General features: G+C 38.8%; 1 protein-coding gene across 2 annotated transcripts in view; it reads left to right on the forward strand.

Annotated features, from left to right (window-relative positions):
- Window positions 1-591: 591 nt before the first annotated feature.
- The window catches only part of ROCK1 (Rho associated coiled-coil containing protein kinase 1), a 177,522-nt gene continuing 157,578 nt past the window's right edge, over window positions 592-20,535 (forward strand). For both annotated transcript variants that reach the window (XM_039217786.1, XM_039217790.1), the window contains exon 1: window positions 592-1,566. In XM_039217786.1, the coding sequence (XP_039073717.1) occupies window positions 1,474-1,566 (93 nt within the window). In that variant the 5' untranslated portion in view covers window positions 592-1,473. The remainder of the gene's footprint in view (window positions 1,567-20,535) is intronic.

Consider the following 20,535-nt stretch of genomic DNA (forward strand, 5'->3'; position numbering starts at 1 on the left):
ACACACGGTCGGCTTATGAGGCAGCTTAGTAACTTTCCCATGGAATCGCACACGGTTTAAACACGGAGGGCGGACGATGAAGTACTACGGAAAACCGTACTCCGCTGGTGCTAAAATGCTACTGCATAGTGGCGAAAAGGCATCTTGCCTAAAAAATGAAGCTATTTACAAAATTACGATAACAAGCACCTTGCTTTCTTGTTAGAAGGCTCCGGACCGTTGCTGCAGACCAGAGGAAGAAGAATTGAGGCAACTGCCTGGGCACGACTAGAGGCAGCAAGAGCTCCGCTGCAACCCCCAACCCCTCGCCGCTTCACCCTCCCCCGTCCCCGACCTCCTCTACGGGTCCAAAGCTTTGCTGGGCTCTTCAGAGCCCGCCGGGGCGAAGGCGGTGCCGACCGCCGCACCCAGTCAGCTTCTCCCCGCCCGCCTGCTAGGCCTCCGGCGCGCTCCTCCTTCTGCCCCGCCCGGCCCGTCCCGTCTCAGCGGAGGCGCCGACGTGCGCGCGCGAGGGCGCGGCGCCGATCCGATTCTCCTTCCGAGCGTCCGCGCCCCGCATGCGCACTCCGCGCAGGCGGTCTCCGTTTGTTTGAACAGGAAGGCGGACATATTAGTCCCTCACGGCCCCCCTCGCCCCACCCCCCCCCAGGCATTCGCCACCGCGACTCGCCCTCTCCAGAGCAGGGGACGCAGCCCCTCCCAGAAACTCCCCCATCAGCAGCAGCCGGGACCCGACTCTCGTCTTCCTCACCGCCAGCTCTCTAGCCTTTCCTCTCCTAAGTCTCCATCGCTCACCGACCTCGCCCTGTCCCGCCGGACACCGCGGTAGCAGCCCCAGCAGCTACGGGACAAAATGGGAGAGTGAGGTTATCCCGCGGGGACCAGCTCTTGGCAGAGTCGGATCGGTGCGTCGGGGCAGCCCCAAGTAAAGCCGGGGATGCGGGGCTAGACCGCCTACAGCGCCTCAGAGCGGAGCGGGCCGACCCCGTGGCCCAAGCGGCGGCGGCAGCTGGCACAGCTCCGCACCCGCCCTTCGTTTTCGCCTTTCCTCTTCTCCCTCCTCTGCTGCCCAGAGGAGTCTCCACCCTGCTTCTCTTTCTTTCCCCCCTCCGGCCCATCTCGGGACGGGGAACCCTCCATGGCGAAGGCGGCTGGGGCCCGCTAGGGTGAAGCACCTCGCCGGAGCGACTAGGCTGGTGGCGACGGCGCTGTCGGCTGTCGTGAGGGGCTGCCAGGTGGGATGCGACTTTGGGCGTCGGAGCGGCTGTGGGTCGCCGTTGTCCCCGACCCGGGGTCTGGAGAGCGGAGATCCCCTCAGTGAGGGGAAGGAGGGGGAACCGGGCGCACCTGGTGACCCTGGGGTTCCGGCTTCTCCGCCCCGCGGCTGCGAACCCACCGCTGGAGGAAGTTGGTGGAAATTGCTTTCCGCTGTTGGTGCTGCTGGTACGACGGTATTGTCACAGTAGCAGCAACATGTCGACTGGGGACAGTTTTGAGACGCGGTTTGAAAAAATCGACAACCTGCTGCGGGATCCCAAATCGGAAGTGAATTCGGATTGTTTGCTGGTGAGTAGCATTGTTGTCTTTTGCTTGTCTGGGGTTCTGTATATATTTGCCTTCCTCTTGCTTTTAGTCTAGTTATTTGCAAAAGAAAGTTTCAGGTGTGCATAATCTTGGAAAACATCAAAATTTGCTGTTTCTCCTGAAGAGTCTTTGGAGCACTACTAAAATCTCCTGCCGTGTCCTTATTTATCATTGGACTGACTCTGTGCTGACTACTCTGAACTCTTAGGGCTGACTCAGTTCATCATTATCCAAAAGATACTTAAAAACCTCTATTGCAGGCATCACATAAAAAGTTACCACGTCAGTTATTATTGCGTATATAACTTGTTGAATGATGATTTTAGTAGTATTAATCTTTTGATCGGCTTGACAGTAATACTGGAAAGACTACTTTCCAGTTAGAGCGATTTAGCTCCTTAAGGGTTTAGTTTTTAGACTTGGTAGTGACAGTGTAGAATCGATATTGAGGAAGTAATTTTTGAGCCAAAATGTCATAGGTGACTTGAATCTGAAGGAACTTTTTGCTGGACCATTAAGTGTAAAAACCAAGATAACTGATGATAGGTCATCACAGTATTAACTTTTTTACAGTATTGTTTATTACAAAAGTATTACACAGATATTTTATTACAACTGCCTTTTTTTGGTGGTGTGCTTAACAATTGTTACTTTTAAAACATTCTAAGTAAGTTTTTTATGATTTAAAAGGCCAAATTCTTCTTTTAAAGATTTCTCAGTAGTTGATAGCATAGACAGTTATCTGTAGGTAGAATTTTTAAGTTTTGTCTGTTTTCCCTACTACTAATAGTTGCAAACTCTGTAAGCGAGTTTCTCCTTTTACTTTCCTGAACAACTAAAAGTTATTTATAATTCTATTTTAGTCCAAACAAAACCACATAATCTCTAAAGTTGCAGGGAGTATATACATATGGATAGTTATTTACAGCCTCCTCAGAGAAATAATGTTAGCTATATACAGTATTTGGGATTAAATTAGGTGAATAAAATAATGCCATTCAGAGAAATCATATTTACTTAAAAATTTTTTTTAATGTTTTTATTTTATTTCTGAGAGAGAGAGACAGCATGAGCAGGGGAGGGTCAGAGAGAGAGGGAGACAGAATCTGAAGCAGGCTCCAGGCTCTGAGCTAGCTGTCAGCACAGAACCCAATGCGGGGCTTGAACCCATGATCCATGCGATCATGACCTGAGCCGAAGTCGGATGCTTAACCAACTTCAGAGAAATCATATTTAAAAATCTCATCGTGAATCAGGAATATTATGTAGATCATTTAAATTAACGTGCATTTTAGTTACTCTAAATACCTGTGCAGATTTTTAAATGTGTACTGTTTTACAAGAAAGTTTCTCCCCAGCGTTTTGAGAATTACTCTAAGCATCCTTGACTGTGAAATGAGAGTCTTGTGGGTTCTGTATTTGAAATGTCTCACCCACATTACGGATGCTCTTCATATTGAGAAACAGGATGGTGGATACTTCATATAGTTTAAAACATTTTATTGAATGAGAGAAGTGGAAGAAATTAGAACAACACATCTTTCTACTAAGGATTTCTGTCTCTTTTAAGAAGTGCAATTTTTCTTTTTAAATTTTCCTCAATTTCCATGTATCTTTGATCCTATTTTGCTTTTTGGTCTTCTTGACCATGAAGCAGCAGTATAGGGAGGGTTTAGTAGATTTGTTGTTGTTGTTGTTGTTGTTGTTAAGTTGTCTTATAGCCTCTTGCCTCAGTTTCATTTATGGGAACCTCACAGATTTATTGAAATGTGGGAAGATACAAAGAAGTAGAAGTCATGGATTCTTTACTTGAAAATTCAGTCTATTTAGGAAAATAAGATCTAATCTCAATACATATACAGAAACAAAACAGAACACTTCACAAATTGAAAAAAATGTGTGATGGATTTCAAATAATAAGCACAGGTAATACTTGCTCTTGGTTATTGAAAGGAAGAAATCACTGTGTGTTGAGAGGGCCAGAATATGCTTTATGATGAGTGGATAGGATTTAGATGGAGGGCATTCAGAGGGAGAGTAGAGGATAACATGAATAGAGGGTGGGTATGAATTGGCTAAGAGATGTTTAGGGGAACAGAAGATAAAGTTGGAAATAACCTATTGGGGTTAGAATGTGGAGGACTTGATTGCTAGGCTACAAGAGTTTAGATTTTCTTAAGTATGTTGTGGCTATTAAATATTTGTAAACAAGACTGTTCCAGGATGAATGAAGATGAAACTGTTAGAATGCGGGATGGGGTGTGTGAAAAAAGACTGGAGATGGGTTGAGATTGCTTCGTAACAAATTAATAGTACAGAAATTATTGAAGCCCAAAATTGGGGATTTAAAATGGGAAAGGAAGAATTAATGGAACTTTGATTGATTAGCAGGGTTGGTTAGAAGGGGGAACCAAAGCTAGAGAAGATAGAGGATTCAAAAAATTTTGAGGCTAGGTTATAGGGAGACTAATGAAAACAAAGTTGGGTTTGGAAATCTCTTGGGAAGAATACGCAGCAGATAAGTTCAATTTCAGACTTGTGTTTTAGAGGATAGTGGGATAACCACAAAGAAATGACCTGAAGACTATTGGAGACAGGAAACTGAGCTCATAATTAAAGATAACAGTTTGGAAATCATTTGCACAGAGATGCAAGTTGAAATTGATATAATGATTAACGGTAAAAGATAAAAGTTGAAAAAAGAGGAAGGATCAAGAAAGTAGGCAATCAAGGCCTTTGCAGACTTAGGACAGTCTGGTATCTTGGAGCCCAAGACTTATAAAATAACAATTTGAAAAAGAAAGTATCAATAGACAGATTTTTCCCCCTCTTATAGTCTTACAGCCTTGGCCTTTTTCTTTCTGTTTGGTTCCATAATTGTTCATTGATAGGTGTTGAAATTTTATTACCATATTAATCTGAACTTGGTAAAGATTGAATTTTTCCTTGGAGTCAGACCTTTTTCCAGTTTTGTAGTATCTAGCCAGATTTTTTTTTTGCATGGTATTTTATGTTTATTATTAAGTATTCATTCGTTTATTCTGCCATTCAGAATGACCTGTCAGGTAACTTCACCCTTTTTTCAGTGAGTCTGTTCTTACTTTTCTTCCCTGTCTGGACTTTGGACATCTCTTGTATTGTAGGGAGGATATCCCTTTTAAATTGATTGCTTTTCTCTATTATTTTGGCCTTTGTTGATTTATTTAACTAATACTTTTTGAGTATTATGTGCTATGTGCAGCACTCAAGTTCTAGGGTATTTTTTTTTTGTTGTTAATACAAAAAAATAATAAGGTTGCTGAAGTATGTTTGTTCTGTACTTACTTGAATAGGTCCATTCTTCAGAAATGAAAGTTCCCAAAACTTTTGGTTTCAGAAGAGTTTGGTGGCAGATGTCTTTTAAACCGTCTTACAGAACAGCTTTTTTTGTTGAGATCCTAATGATGAATATTAGTAGTTATAAAATAATGTAGCTGGAAAATGCCCTGATAAGTGGCTATCCAACCTTTTCTTGAACACATATAATTTATTTTAAGAACTAGATAAGTCTGGGGGCACCTGGGTGGCTCAGTCGGTTAAGCGTCCGACTTCGGCTCAGGTCATGATCACATGGTTCGTGAGTTCGATCCCCATGTCGGGTTCTGTGCTGACAGCTCAGAGCCTGGAGCCTGCTTCTGATTCTGCGTCTCCTTCTCTCTCTGATCTTCCCTTCTTCATGCTGTCTCTCTTTCTCTCTCTGTCAGAAATAAAACATTAAAAAAAAAAAACTAGACAAGTCTGTTTTTCACACTGCAAATATGAATGCTTAAATAGTCCGCAGATACTAAGATAATATTATGATAACTATTCACTTATTTTCTAGAGCACTAGAGTATCCAGATCACTCAACCTTGGTTTTCTGTAAGTCATGTTCTTTCCAGTGTCTTAATGATTCTCTTACTGTCCTTGTTAGAGTTTATAATGATTATCACAAGCTGTTTTCCTTTCTCCTTTTTTAAGCTTAGAATTATTTTACCTAGGGCTTATTAACAATTTCTTTTTTTTCCTGCTTATTAACAATTTCTTTTTTTTTTTTAAATGTTTTATTTATTTCTAGGAGAGAGAGAGAGAGAGAGCGTGAGCAGGGGAGGATCAGAGAGAGAGAGAGTCACAGACTAGAACAGGCTCCAGGCTCTGAGCTGGCAGTCAGCACAGAGCCCGACGCGGGGCTCGAACCCACAAACCGCGAGATCATGACCTAAGCGAAAGTCGGACGCTTAACCGACTAAGCCACCCAGGCGCCCCTGCTTATTAACAATTTCTTAATGGTTTTGAGTACCTCTGAAAACAGTAATGGCTAGAGTTTAATTAAGTCTAAATTTCCAAAGGGGGAAAATAGATATGATTTGTAAATTGAAAAAGGAAAACAAAGATAGTTGGGTGGGAGCATTAGGTATCTATTTGTCTTGAAGTGTGAAATACATTTCTTGAAAATACGTCTATCTTGCCTTTAGCATGTTTAGCATACTGCTTCTGGATGCAATAAAGAGCATAGCCTTTTTTTCTAGTTTTTGTTTAGCTGGCAGAGGTACTGCAGTAGTGGGTAGAATGGAAGGAAGGGACCCAATATTAGTTGAACAGTGCATACTAAGTTCTAACACTGCTGTCCCCTTCCTGCATACTTGTTACCACCATTTTTCTTTTTTTTTAATTTTTTTTAATGTTTTATTTATTTAATATTTTATTTATTTATTTCTAGGAGAGAGAGAGACAGCGAGAGCAGGGGAGGGTCAGAGAGAGAGGGAGTCACAGACTGAAACAGGCTCCAGGCTCTGAGCTGGCAGTCAGCACAGAGCCCGACGCGGGGCTCGAACCCACGAACTGTGAGATCATGACCTAAGCGAAAGTTGGACGCTTAACCGACTAAGCCACCCAGGCGCCCCTGTTACCACCATTTTTCATTAGTCATTTTTTCAGAATGTAGGAGGCATATGTAAACAGAGTTTCAGGTGTTTGTATTTGAGTTTTTCTTCCTTTAAATTCTCTTTTCTTGGGCTTCCTATCCTAGTACTATTTTCCTGTCTTTTCATTGCAGACCTTTTTTTCTCTCTGTGTTAATCTTTGGTCTTATAATGCTTATTTTCTTCACTCTCTTGGACATTCATCCATTCTTACAGCTTCAGCTACTGTCATTTCTATGCCCATGATACCGAAGTCTTTATTTTGTAGTCTTTTTCTGGTTTTAAATCTGCAGCATCTGATTGTCCATTAGGCATCTATACTTGGATGTCATGAAAATTCCTCATATTCTAAAATAAAATTTCTTTCATATACTTACTGGTCATTGACATCACTACCATCTTGGTCACTCACCTGGAATTTTTATTGTGAACTTAAACAATCCTATGTTACATGTTGGATTATTTCAACAGATTTTGGCTAACATTCCAGAATCTAGATTATTGCTTTATAATCCCCTGTGCACCCTACCAGTTGATTTGACCACATTTGGGGTCATATTAGTGAAATGAAAAGACCTGAGGTCATTTAATCTTTGATCCTAAAACACTATGCCAGTGTTCATAATTTATGAGTTAATGGGTATTATCACTATCAGTTGCATATCTGTTTAGTTTGGACCAGACTATTTTTAAAGTTCATTTATTTATCTCGGGAGAGGAAGAGGGGAGAGGCAGACAGAGAGGGAGAGAGAATCCCAAGCAGGCTCTGCATTGTCAGTGCAGAGCCCGATGTGGGGTTCACATCATGAACTGTGTGATCAGTATCTGAGCCAAGATCAAGAGTTGGGCCCTTAACTGACTGAGCCACCCAGGTTTCCCTGGACCCGACTGTTTTGATGTTAATACTGGACCCGACTGTTTTGATGTTAATATGTTGCAAGAATTTTTTTAAAAAACAGATTACTCCATTCATTCAATGAATCTTTGTGCAGATTCTAAACTTGCATTCAAATGTAGGCTCTGCCATGTACTTGCTAGATGATTTTAGGCGAGTTATTTTAACCTCCAGAGTTTATTTTATCTTAAGGAAAGTAGGGGGATAATAGTACTAGATTTTTCTAAGGGTTAAATAACATAGACCAAACAATTATCAGAGAATATGGCATTTAGTAAGCGTTTGTTAATTGGTGACTATTATCTTTGTCATATTTATAGGATTCCTGTTAATATGCTACTCACCATGCGTGCTTAGGCTAGAAGTTGATATTTATTGTCTTCTGTAAGTACAGAGTAATGCTGGGACCTCAAGCCATGCCCATAAATTCATAATCCAGCTGTAGTTTACTGAAGTGTCTAAACCAATTGTAATTGAAAATGGAGATATTTAGATGGGATTAGGTAGAATGAGGAGGGACTTTAGAGACTGTTTATACATTTAGTCATGATTTGTAACATACCTACTTTGTGCCAAGGATTTATATTTATTAGAAAGGCAGTTTGAAGCTGGTTTATGGAGATTTAGTTGTTACCTTGTCCTCTTTCTGTGTGTATCTGTTATACTTTCAGTATGCACTTTGTAAAAGGGGCTCTTGCACTACAAGTACCCTGTGGGTGTATCAAGAGGTGGCTCAGAGTAACAGCTGAGATATGAATTGGACCATTCATTAATCTCTTGAGTCAGAAATGTTTTTAATCCAAAAGGAACCACATAAAAATTTCTTGTAATGAACAAAGGGTAAATTCTCAGTTTTATATTAGTTTTTGCATAACTTTTCAATTTAGTTTTATTTCATAATTGTAAGTTTTGTTTCTGTGTGTGTATGGTAAAAACTAGAGAGATTGTATTTTCACATATAACAGAAAACCTCACATGTCAGGAAATACTACACATGGAGTTCTGTTGCTAAAGATAGTCCAGTAGCTCTACTTCCCCATTCTCGCCCTCACTAAAAAAGAGGTACATCCATTTAGTTTAACTACAGAGCATAGCTGATGGATACCACACTCATGTATGTACGAGAAGATGAACAGATAGTGCTGCATTTCACAATGGAAAATGTTTATTTTTTGAAATATGCTATTTGCATGGTATATTGGGGATAAAAACCTCTCGACTGAAAATTCAGAGCATTGTCATAAACTTGTTTTGCTCTTAATTTTCTGTGTGACCAAGTAAATCTTTTTTTCTTAACTAGGTTTCAATTTCCCCGTTTGTAGAATGAAGAGTTGGGCCATTACTGTTGCTGATATCCATTGTGGCTCTAAAACTTCTATGAGTCTTTGTTATATATTTATAAAAACTTAAAAAAAACAAACTTGTCATTGATTCATTACTTAGAAATAGAATTTAAAAGTTAAACAGTATTAGGGTACAAATATAATAATAGGAATTGTCTTTGAGAAGTGCTATTTTGGCAACAAGTTTTATATAGCCATAGAAGATCATCCTAAACTAATTGTTAATTGTTATATTTGATACTTTCTTATTTTTGCATTCATGACTTGTGTTCATAACTGTAAAGGTTTGTACTTTTTGAACAGAAAAGATAGTAATTGGGTCACTTATTTGCATATCCATTAAATGTATACATGTAGTTTACTTCTTTAATATATCTGCTCTCCCTATTTGGGAATGTGAAATACAGGAGTACATTTTCACTGTAGTTTCTAAAGAGTTAGTGGGATGTTAGATGTTCAAATTAATGTCTAAAAACGGTATCTCAGAGAAATGAGAAGTTGTCTTGTACTTTTCCTTTTTTTAAATTTGTGTCTTATTTTAAAAGGTATGCTAACTTATGCCCCCTCTTTATTACTATGTTATTTTTAAATTAGGTTTATTTATTGATTGGATGGGTAGAGCGGTGGGGTGGGGTGGGGTGGGGTGGGGCAGAGAGAGAGAGAGAGAGAGAGAATGAATCTTAAGCAGGCTCCATGTAAAGTGTGGAGCCCAATGTGGGTCTCGATCCCATGACCCTGGGATCATCCCATGACCCTGGGATCATGACCTGAGCCAAAATCAAGAGTCAGATATTCCACTGACTGAGCCACCCAGGAGCCCCTGTTTGATTTTATTTTATTGTTATTCCCATACTTTATAGTCTTTACTCCATACTTCTATATTGACTTTTGGAAATAAATTGACATTTTTATCTCAGAGGAACTCATTTTGAAATAGTGCTCCTCAGTTAAGTCTTCCTTTTTCTCTTTGCTGTTATTCATTCAGCAAATGTTTATTTGGTGTACTGTGTACTAGGTACTCAGATAGGTACTGGGGACACCATGATGAGTTCAAACAAACAGGGATCCTGCTTTCCCAGAATTGGTATTTTCAGGAAAAGGGTAAATTTTGTGCAGATAGGAGTGGGGTAAAGCTTCAAGGGGAGGTATGGGGTATGATCATGCCTTTCCTTTAAGGTTTGTAATATTTTAAAGACTTGTGGTAAAGTAGTCTACATGTATAATTTCCAGATATGTGTCTGTAGATTGTCTATATCAGATTTGCTTGAGACTTGTTAAAAATGGAATCTGGGCCCATGCCCAGACCAACAAAATCAGAATGTTTTGGGATGAGTCCTAGGATCCTGCATGGGTTGTGGATTCTTAGACATATTCAAGTTTGTAAAATATCATTATAGTGGAAAGAACATTTATTTTTGTTTTATTTGGTAATTTTGTAATGAAAAGTTTCAACATACACAGAAGTAGGGAAAATAGTAGTGAACTCCCATTACTTAGATCCTCAGTTTTCAGAATTTTATCACATTTGCTTCATCAGTCACCCTTTTTCTTGCCAAAATATTTTTCTTGCCAAAATATTTTAAATTCCAGATACAATCATTTCATTCACCCCTACATACTTTAGTATCTCAAAAAAAAAAAAGAATATTTTCTTCATTACCACCATTGCCATTATCATGTCTAACAAAATTAAAAGCTTCTTGGTATCATTGATTCCCAGTTTTATTCATATTTATCTGGTCATATAAAACTGTGTTTTTTACAATTGCTTTATTAGAATCTGGATCCAGATAAAGTCTACATGTTGCTTTTGTTGGTTAGGTCTTTTAAATCTCTATTGTGTAGTTCAGTCTTCTCCCCTTCTGTCTCATCTGCCCCTCACCCCTCATTGTCTTGCTGAAAAAACTGGGTCATTGGTACTATATGTACAGTGTTTCACATTCTGGATTTCTGCTGTTGTTTTCTTGTAATGTCATTTAATTTGCTCCTGTATCTTCCATATTTTCTGTAAATTGGTAGTTAGATCTAAAGGCTCAAGTTTAATTATTTCAAATTTTTAGTCAAGAGTATTTCATAGATTGTGTTTTTTTTTTTAATTTTTAAAGTTTATTTTGAGAGAGAGAACGAGTGCAGGACAGGGGCAGAGAGAGAGGGAGAGAGTGCAGAGCCTGATACGGGGCTCGAACCCATGGACCATGAGATCATGACTGGAGCCAAAGTTGTACACTTAACTGACTAAACCACCCAGGCACCCTGTAGATTGTGTTTTCTTTTGCTTCACATCAAGAGGCATCACACATCAAGAGGCCTAGATAGCCCACCCTTAGATGCTAAGGTTGATCAGTGTGTTCAGGTGGTAATAGCCTATAATAGTTTCCTTTGTAAAATCCTTCGTTATCGTTTCATCTAATGGTTCCATCCATTTATGATCCTTAGTCATTTTTTTCATTAAGGATAACAAAATAACGACTTGCTATTTCTATCATTCCTTTTACATTTATTAGCTATAATTTTTCTGTTATGAGAACTTAAGAATTTAAGAACTTTCACTCATCATCTGTAGGGCTGTTCGCATACCATGAAATAGAGTTTTTAAAATACAGGTTGAATATTTCATGTTTTCTTTTAATTGTTACTTTTCTGAATAAGGTATTTTGGAGCCTTAGTGTGATAGATGTGGTGGCATAAACATTAGGGAAGCTTAAGAAAGGGACTGTTTACAAAGATGTAGACAATATTTGAGGATATTAGTAGGGATGGTGCAATTATCTGGGACTGGTAGCAATGGGGAAGAGAGCTGCTACCATTTTTAGGCCTGAAGGGACATGAGAAGAGAGCGTTTGGGGAGGGTAGCTCTCTGAAGAAGGATATCTGACAGGGACTGTGATTTCAAATAGAAGCGTGTTGATCTGGCAGTGAGAGAACCAGGAAAATACATCCCCTGCCTTTATTGACCTCTTACCTTACAGTCTCCTATTGTGATCTCCCATTGCCTGAAAAGCTAGTACGCAAAAGAACTCATTGAACCTGCCTGTAAGGGTCAGTAAACAAGATATACCCAGCTAGTATCCTTCCATCCCTCCATCCATCCATTCCTCTCTATGTTTTGTTTTTTATTTCTGGTATCATTATGGAAGACGTTAAAAAAACAAATTTGGTGTATTTCAGTTGATGTTTATCATCCTTGTTTGATGCTTAGTTTGTTCTTTGACTAATGGGAGCCTCTACATTGGCTCCCATCTGATTTGAATATGACTCTAATCTTTGATAGTGCTTCCTTTTTTTTTTTTTTTTTGTATAATCAGATGCCCAGGCTCATATTTTACATTTTTTACCCCAGACTTGGAAGTCAGCCATTACTTTCCTTTTAGTGGGGAATGGTGTTTTGAGACCACAATCTGGATTATAGGAGTATTCACTGCTACAGGGTTGAAATTGCTTCTTGTTCTTGTTTAATGAGTAGAACTATGAAATTTGATTTTTGGAAAGAAGAAAACATACTTTATACTGACAATTCCAGTTTATCATCACTTTGAATTTGAATTTCTTTTACATGAAGAATATAACAGAATTACATGTTTGATTTCTAAGAATGTGGGTATAATATAGTTAGAGAAAAACCAAGCTGAATAGGGTAAGGTTGGGGGAACTGAGGCCATAAATTGTATTCATCTAATTGACTCCATACATTATAAATTGAAAAATTGTATGGGCTTGGACAGATAATACTCAGTCTCTGAACTTTAGTTTTCTTTAGGAATATAATACAAAATTCACTTATTGAAACATGTCCAGATTAATTTGTCTTTAGATATAAGTTTATTTAAATTTCCAACCTTATTAAGAAATTGTTTTAGATATATATCTTCTATTTGTTCTTTTATCGATTGCTTAAATTTTACTGTTTGTTTAGCAGTAGGACAAAAGAAAATGTTTTTCTAATTTTTATCATATACTCTAAAAGTGTTTATCTCAGACTTGCATTTCCCCTGGTTATTTCTAGTAATCTGTAATCATAGAGGCAGTATAGCATAGTGGTTAAGACCATGCTCTGGAGTCAGACTGTCTGATTTTGAATCTTGCTTAGGTCAGCCATTTATTAGCCTCCTAACTTTGGGTAAAGTTCTTTTTTTGGGGGGGCGCCTGGGTGGCTTAGTCGGTTAAGCGTCCGACTTTCGCTTAGGTCATGATCTCGCGGTTCGTGGATTCGAGCCCCACGTCGGGCTCTGTGCTGCCAGCTCAGAGCCTGGAGCCTGTTTCAGTCTGTGACTCCCTCTCTCTCTGACCCTCCCCTGCTCACGCTGTCTCACTCTCTCTCTCTCTCCTAGAAATAAATAAAACATTAAAAAAAAAGTTTTTTTTTATTAATTTGAGCATAGTTGACACACAATTTTATATTAGTTTCAAATGAACAACTAAGTGATTGTTGGGTAAAAGTTCTTAACTTTTTTAAGACTCAAATACATCATCCTCAAATAAGATTAACTATAAACTATTACAGGGCTGTTAAGAGTATTAAATCAGATAATGCATGTAACATGCTTTGCATAGTTCCCAGCATTTAGTAGATGTTAGCTATCATTATCATCATCATTGTCATCATTGTAAATCTTTATAATTTGTCTTGGGAAAGAAGACTTTTGTGCTGACCAAGTGTATTATTATCCACCTCCCTATACCACAGGCCAACTTTTTACTTAGTTGTGTGATCTTGGACAAGTTATCTAACTTTTTTGTATTTAATCTGCAAAATGAAAATTATGATAATATTTACTTCATAGGTGTTACTTGTGAGGATTAAATGAAATAATTTATATACAGGTGTTAATAGTTTTTTCTTTACCTTTATAGTATAGATTTGATGAAGTTTCCACTGTAGTTAGAAATATTGCTTAGAAACTTGGGAGAAGGGTAGAATGGGATTCTTCATTTGAAATATTTTTTGAATCTTATCTTTGCTTTGTTATTGCTGCCCTACCCAAGTACAAACTTTTAACCCAACAATCTTGTATGAGTGGGACACCATAGCAGTTTGCCAATATAGTCCATACTATATTTTTCTTTTTCTTAACTTTAGTGCTTTTTATCATGTGGTCTTAGCTTACCTAATTAGCTTGGCTTACTTGCTGTTACTCTCCAAAATAGTCTGGTCTCGGTGGATTTTCTCACTTTCTACTGCTTTTCCCAATGTCTGCTCTCACAGTACCAGGCCCTATCTTTCCTCTATATTCTCCTCGCCAATTCCTTTTCTTATCTTTATAGTCTAACATTAGTCATACCTGTGTTACACTGTTATTTTCTTTTTTTTTTTTTTTTAAAATTTTTTTTTTTAATGTTTTATTTATTTCTAGGAGAGAGAGAGAGACAGCGTGAGCAGGGGAGGGTCAGAGAGAGAGGGAGTCACAGACTGAAACAGGCTCCAGGCTCTGAGCTGGCAGTCAGCACAGAGCCCGACGCGGGGCTCGAACCCACGAACCGCGAGATCATGACCTAAGCGAAAGTCGGACGCTTAACCGACTAAGCCACCCAGGCGCCCCTGTTATTTTCTTTTTTGAACTACTACAGTATTTGTAACTGTCTTATGTAGTTTATTATTTATTTCTTATTTTAGAGAAAGCATGAGTGGGGGAGAGGAACAAAGGGAGGGAGAGTCTTAAGCAGGCAGGGCTGAATCTCACAACTGTGAGAACATGACCTGAGCTGTAGTCAAGAGTTGGCTATTTAATCAGCTGAGCCACCCAGACACCCCTCTCATGTAGTTGATCACAGCTGTCTTATATGAGTCTGCCTTGAGTGTTGTTCTTACCTTACCTCTCTAATGAGAATTTCTTGAAGGCTCAGTATATTTCTGGACATTATTATTCAATTAATACTTGTTGATTGTTGTGAATGATTATCCCTTCTTCCCTGTACTCCCATTCTTTCCCTCTGAATTAGTTAGGGCTCTGACAGTTATACACGATAGAACTCAAAACTTGAATTTTCCTAGGCAAGAAGAATTTATAGATTCAGGGAAACCTGATCTCAAAGATTCAGTTGAGCTTCAGTAAGAACTACAAGTTGGGCCTCAAATGCAATCATGGCTCTTTCTCTACTTTCTTGGCTTTTTCTCTCTACTTTCTAATTCTTTTTTTATGTTGTCATTCTCCCTGGTTGTAGACTATCATTTCTGGAAGGTAGGGCTGCCCAGAGCACCGGAGCTTTATGTCTAACAGCTTCAGCTTTAACCACTGACTTCAGATCTTTGAATTTCAAATCCAGAGGGCTCCGAAACAAGAGATTCATTAGTTTGGCTTGGATCAGGGCCTGTCCCTAGACTAATCACTTGTGATAAAGAGGGTAGGATCACTTGAGAACTATGAGAATGGGGAAGCAGTTTCCAGAAAAATGAGTGCAGTGGGGCAGGACAAACAATAAAAGATGTTCATTATACCATCCTTTCTCCTTTTCTTCTATTCTTTGACCTTGGATAAGTCACTTAAACTCTTTACAACAGCCATTTCCTCAAACTACACAGTGGAATTGATGGAGTTAATAATAATTTACTTCAGGGGCTGCTGGGTGGCTTAGTTGGTTAAGTGTCCGACTTGCAGCTCAGGCATGATCACACAGTTTGTGGGTTCAAGCCTGGCATCAGGCTCTGTGCTGATAGCTCAGAGCCTGGAGCTTGCTTCAGATCCTGTGTCTCCCTCTCTCTCTGCCCCTCACCTGGCCATTCTCTGTCTCTTTCTGTCTCTCAAAAATAAATGTTAAAATTAAAAAAAACCATTTACTTCATAAGGTAGTGGTGAGTATTAAATGTGATGATCTATAGCATTTGAAGTCTCACAAAAACAATACTGTAAGCTGATAATAAATGGCTGCCCCTTGGTCCCTTTTACCTTAATTCCCTGTGCTCATCTGGCCCAAAGCTTTTTTTTTCCCTGTATGAGCTTATCTTGCCACTCCGGGTTGCTAATTGGCATTTTGGCATTACCCTATTAAACTCTGTGCCCCATACCAGCTTTCTGAATAGAAGAAAGAAGTTATTAGTCTCACATAGGTTTTCTTGGATAGTTTTAGAGTAATTTGTTATAACTAAATGAATTAAAATTATAATCTATAAAAGCAATGGGCTTATTTTGTAATTGTAGCATTGAAGCTCAGTGCCTGCCCCTTTCTACTTTCTTATAATAGTTGCAGAGTAGCCACTAGATTTAGTGAATTGAAGGGTAAGGCCCTATAGAGATTTCTACTGCTTTTTATTTGTATTAACGAGGAATCTTTGATTCAAATCAGATTAGTTTACATAGTAAAGGACATTTATTACCTCTGAATACTTCATCTATGGATTCTAGCTTCAAGAATGTCTTTTTTTCAGGGCTCAAATGATGTTGATTAGGTGCTGGTTTTTCTGATCTGCTTCTTTAGTATTGTCTTCCTCCTGAGATAGATAATTTATTGTGATTGTAGTATGATTGCCAGTAGTTTCCATCTCTACTTGTTCATATGCAGTGGGAAGCAAAAATCTTTTCTTCTACCCTTCAAATATAGTTTCTAATTTATCTAGCCAACTTGGAACATGTGCCCATATATGAACCAATCACAGTAGTCAGAAAAATAGTATCATCATAAGCTTAGGCTTTCATCATGTGTTCCAGTCTCAGTTTTGGGGGTGAGACACCTTATACCAAAATATATTCGAGTTGCATGAGAGAGGGATAGACATTGGAGATCATTTACCATGGGAAAGGACAATGACATGCTGGCCAGTCCCAAACAGTCTCTACTACATTAGGTTGAGACTCATCAAAAGAATCCCAACTAGTGATAGTTTATTCTTTATATTTTTTGGAAATGAATTTTTTTTACTGAATTGTTAAGTTATCTGACACTAGACTTAAAATAAGTATTGCCAGCTAGTTGCCAAAGACTGACAGCCTAAAACTACAACTTGGATAACATCTGATCCTTTAATGGAAGGATGCCTATATGGTGCTTTGCCTTTACTGTTAAATCTTTTTTTAATGTTTATTTTTTTTTGAAGGAGAAAGAGAGTATGAGTGGGACAGGGTCAGAGAGTGAGGGAGACCGAGAATCAAAAGCACAGAGCCTGACATGGGGCTTGAACCCACGACCCGTGAGATCATTAAGTGAGCTGAAGTTGGAACCTTAACTGACTGAGCCACCCAGGTGCTCTTAGTGTTAAATCTTGAAATTTTTCCAAATTTCTGTTCATGGATCAGCCACATCAAAAGCAAATACAGATTCTTACGGGCTTCATCATAGCCCTGCCATATGAGAATTAGAGTTGGGAGATAAAAGTATGCTGAAATTTGTGTTCTTGACAGGGCCTAGGTGATTACATAGCAAAATTTGGGAAGGACTGAATAGTTGTCAGGTAGCCAGACATTATGCCTGCTCCATATGTCTCATTTGAGTATCTGCTGTGAGGAAAACAAAAATAAACCGAAGTAGGATTAGATGGAAACACTTGCCTCCCATTTAAGAAATTATTTTCTCTTTTTTTCCCCTTAGTTTATGGTCAAGTTGGTTTCTATATATATTTTCTCTTAAAATAAGATTTAAGAAAAAACAGGGTAGGGACACCTGGGTGGCTCAGTTGGTTACGTGTCCTCTTAGTTTCGGCTCAGGTCATGATCTCGCGGTTTGTAGGTTTGAGCCCCACATCAAGCTCTGTACTGACAGCGAGGAACCTGCTTGGGATTCTCTTTCTTTCTTTCTTTTTTTTTTTTTAAATGTTTTATTTATTTCTAGGAGAGAGAGACAGCATGAGCAGGGGAGGGCCAGAGAGAGAGGGTGTCACAAACTGAAACAGGCTCCAGGCTCCAAGCTGGCAGTCAGCACAGAGCCCGACGCGGGGCTCGAACCCACAAACCGCGAGATCATGACCTAAGCGAAAGTCGGACGCTTAACCGACTAAGCCACCCAGGCGCCCCTTGGGATTCTCTTTCTACCCCTTTCTCTTGGCCTTCCCCCACTGGCTCTCTCACTCTCTCAAAATAAATAAATAAACTTAAAAACAAAAAGAAAAACAGGTTATATGAAGGAGAATGAGCATTTTCTGAAAAAGCTCATTTTGTTTTGTTTGATCTGACTTGGAATGGGGGAGGAGAATCAAATTCGATAACGAATCCAAATAAAGTGTTCCCCTCAGTCATCATTATAACTCCCCAGTACCTTGTTCTTTGCCAAAAGGAAAGGACCTGCATTTTCTTAGGAACTTATGAAGAAATTGTTAGTTGTGAATAGGCTATAAAAGAATAGTTTACTATACTTAAAAAAATTTTGGTGGGGGGGCTACCTGGGTGACTCAGTTAAGTGCCCGACTTTTGTTTTCACTCAGGCTATCATCTCATGGTTTGTGATTCCAAGCCCCATGTTGGGTTCTGTACTGTAAATTTTTAAGCTGTATCTATTCTAGGGGGATAACATTTTAAAACTACAAGTGGCCTGTATAAAGATATAGGTGGGTTTTTTCTCCCGACATATGAATTTTGGATGAGGGACCAGAAGCCAATAATAATTTTTACGAGACTTTGCACATTCAGAGTCACCTGGATGCTCAGACGGTTGGGCATCTGACTCTTGATTTCAGCTCATATCATGACCTCATGGTTTGTGGGGTTTGATCCCCACATTGGGTTCTGTGCTCACAGCATGAAGCCTGCTTAGGATTCTCTCTCTTCCTCTCTCTCTGCCCCTCCTTTGCTCTCTCTCCCTCTCAAATAAACATAAAAAAAACAACTAAAAAAAGACTTTGTACATTCATTGTTTTATTTAATCTACAACAGTCTTGTGGGCTGGGTGAAGCATATATTATTACCACTTTGTAAATGAAATTAAACCTTAGAAGAGGTATATGCATTTGCTTAATAGCACATAGCCAGTAAGTGGCAAACTCTCTGTAGTATAGTGGAAACACCATACCACAAAGAGAAGTGTTTCCATAGCACTTAGGAGAGTCCTTTTTATACAGAATACACTAAATGAAAAATATTTAAATTGAAATGTATGGGAATTGGTAAATAATGAAGTGGGAAAGATAGATGTGAAGTAGTAGGGAAAATATCTTAGTAAGTATGTACAGACTGGATGGGAGGGGAAAGTAAGTCCTATAAACTTTTATCTTCGAAGCAGTGATCTGTAACTTGACTGGATGAGGGATGGGAGCCAGTTCTTTGACCAAACCTGCAATGTATTACAAGATTCAAATAGCTACCTGCTAAAATATATCTTTGTTGGATTTGACATGTCTGAAAAGTGAGTGTTGGTAGGCAGTCTAAGCTATGAAACATGTTGATCTGAAGTAGAATAAAGGGCATAGTTACAGTGGTGTTGATTGATAACACTATTGAATACATGATTTAACAGTAGTCATTAGTAATGTTTTCCTTAATTTATACAAAATAAAATATGGGATGACTTTGGGAAAATGTTAAAAAAAAATTGATAACCTATGTATTTGGGTTACCATCCTGTATTGGAACTGAACATTTTTCAGGGGCTGAGGGTGGGCTAGGGGAGGTACAAGAGAACATTTAGGGTAATGGAAGTTTTCTGTATCTTGATTGTGATGATGGTGGTAGTGTTCACACATTGTTTGTCAATATTCATAGAACTATAAACCTAAAAAGGATAAATTTTATTTTCCATGAATTGTACTTCAATAAAACTGACTTTTAACAAAAAGGGAAAAAATACTTGGTGAAGAGATTAACCCATGACAGAACTGTCGTTTACTTGCTACTTTCAGTAATATGGCCTTTAAATATGAAGGATGTGTGTCTATGTTTGGCTTTACTTGTGTGTATGTATGTGTCACTGGGGAAGGACCTGTGCTAACTGGATTTTGAAGTATAAAGGTTGGAAAACAATTGATAATATTTGTGGCTAGTGATAAAATTAGAGCTTTTAGGTGAAAATTAGAATTTTGGAAAAGTTCTGTCTGCCACCCTTACCATGACAGCTTGCCAGTGCCTAAAGACTTTTCTTGTGAAGTTGGCGATATTAATAACTGAATTTTTTCAGTATTGTATGATGAAATGTGTCAACATTTGGAAGAACTCATAATGCAGTGAGCCAATATTTTCTAAATGACCAACATATGATGTTATACAGTCATTTAGGAGTTAAAAAGATCTACTCGAAGTTCAAGATAGATCAGTACATTTTAATGTTGCAAAGTAGGCATACAAGATTCCAAATTGCAACTGACCTTTAAGAAATTCCACTTGTCAAATTTGGTTTTGTAGCAAAGAATTTCCACAGTGATCTGAAAATGCTGTTAAAATACTCTTGGGGCACCTGGTTGGCTCAGTCAGTAGAGCATGACTCTTGATCTCAGGGTTTTGAGTCTGAGCCCCACATTGAATGTAGAGATTACTTAAAAATAAAATCTTTTAAAAAATACTCTTTTAACTTTTTCAGCTCATAGCTATGTGAAGTCAGATTTTCATACTTCATCCAAGACAGTGTATTCCAACAGATTAAATGCAGAAGTAGTTGAGAGCTGTCTTCTAGTTAGCCAGATAAAAGAAATTTGTAAAAAAGTAAAATAATGCCATTATTCTTATTGATTAAAAAATTTTTCATGGGACACCTGGGTGGCTCTGTTGGTTAAACATCCGATTCTTGATTTTGGCTCAGGTCAGTTATCTTATAATTCCATGAGTACGAGCCCCACTTTGGGCTCTGTGCTAATAGTGCAGAGCCTGCTTGGGCTTCTGTCTCCCTTTCTCTGCCCAACACCCCCCCCCCCCCCCCCCCCCCC

The sequence above is a fragment of the Hyaena hyaena genome, unplaced genomic scaffold, assembly GCF_003009895.1.
Source record: "Hyaena hyaena isolate Hyena2069 unplaced genomic scaffold, ASM300989v1 scaffold_14, whole genome shotgun sequence".
In the NCBI taxonomy this organism is placed as follows: domain Eukaryota; kingdom Metazoa; phylum Chordata; class Mammalia; order Carnivora; family Hyaenidae; genus Hyaena; species Hyaena hyaena.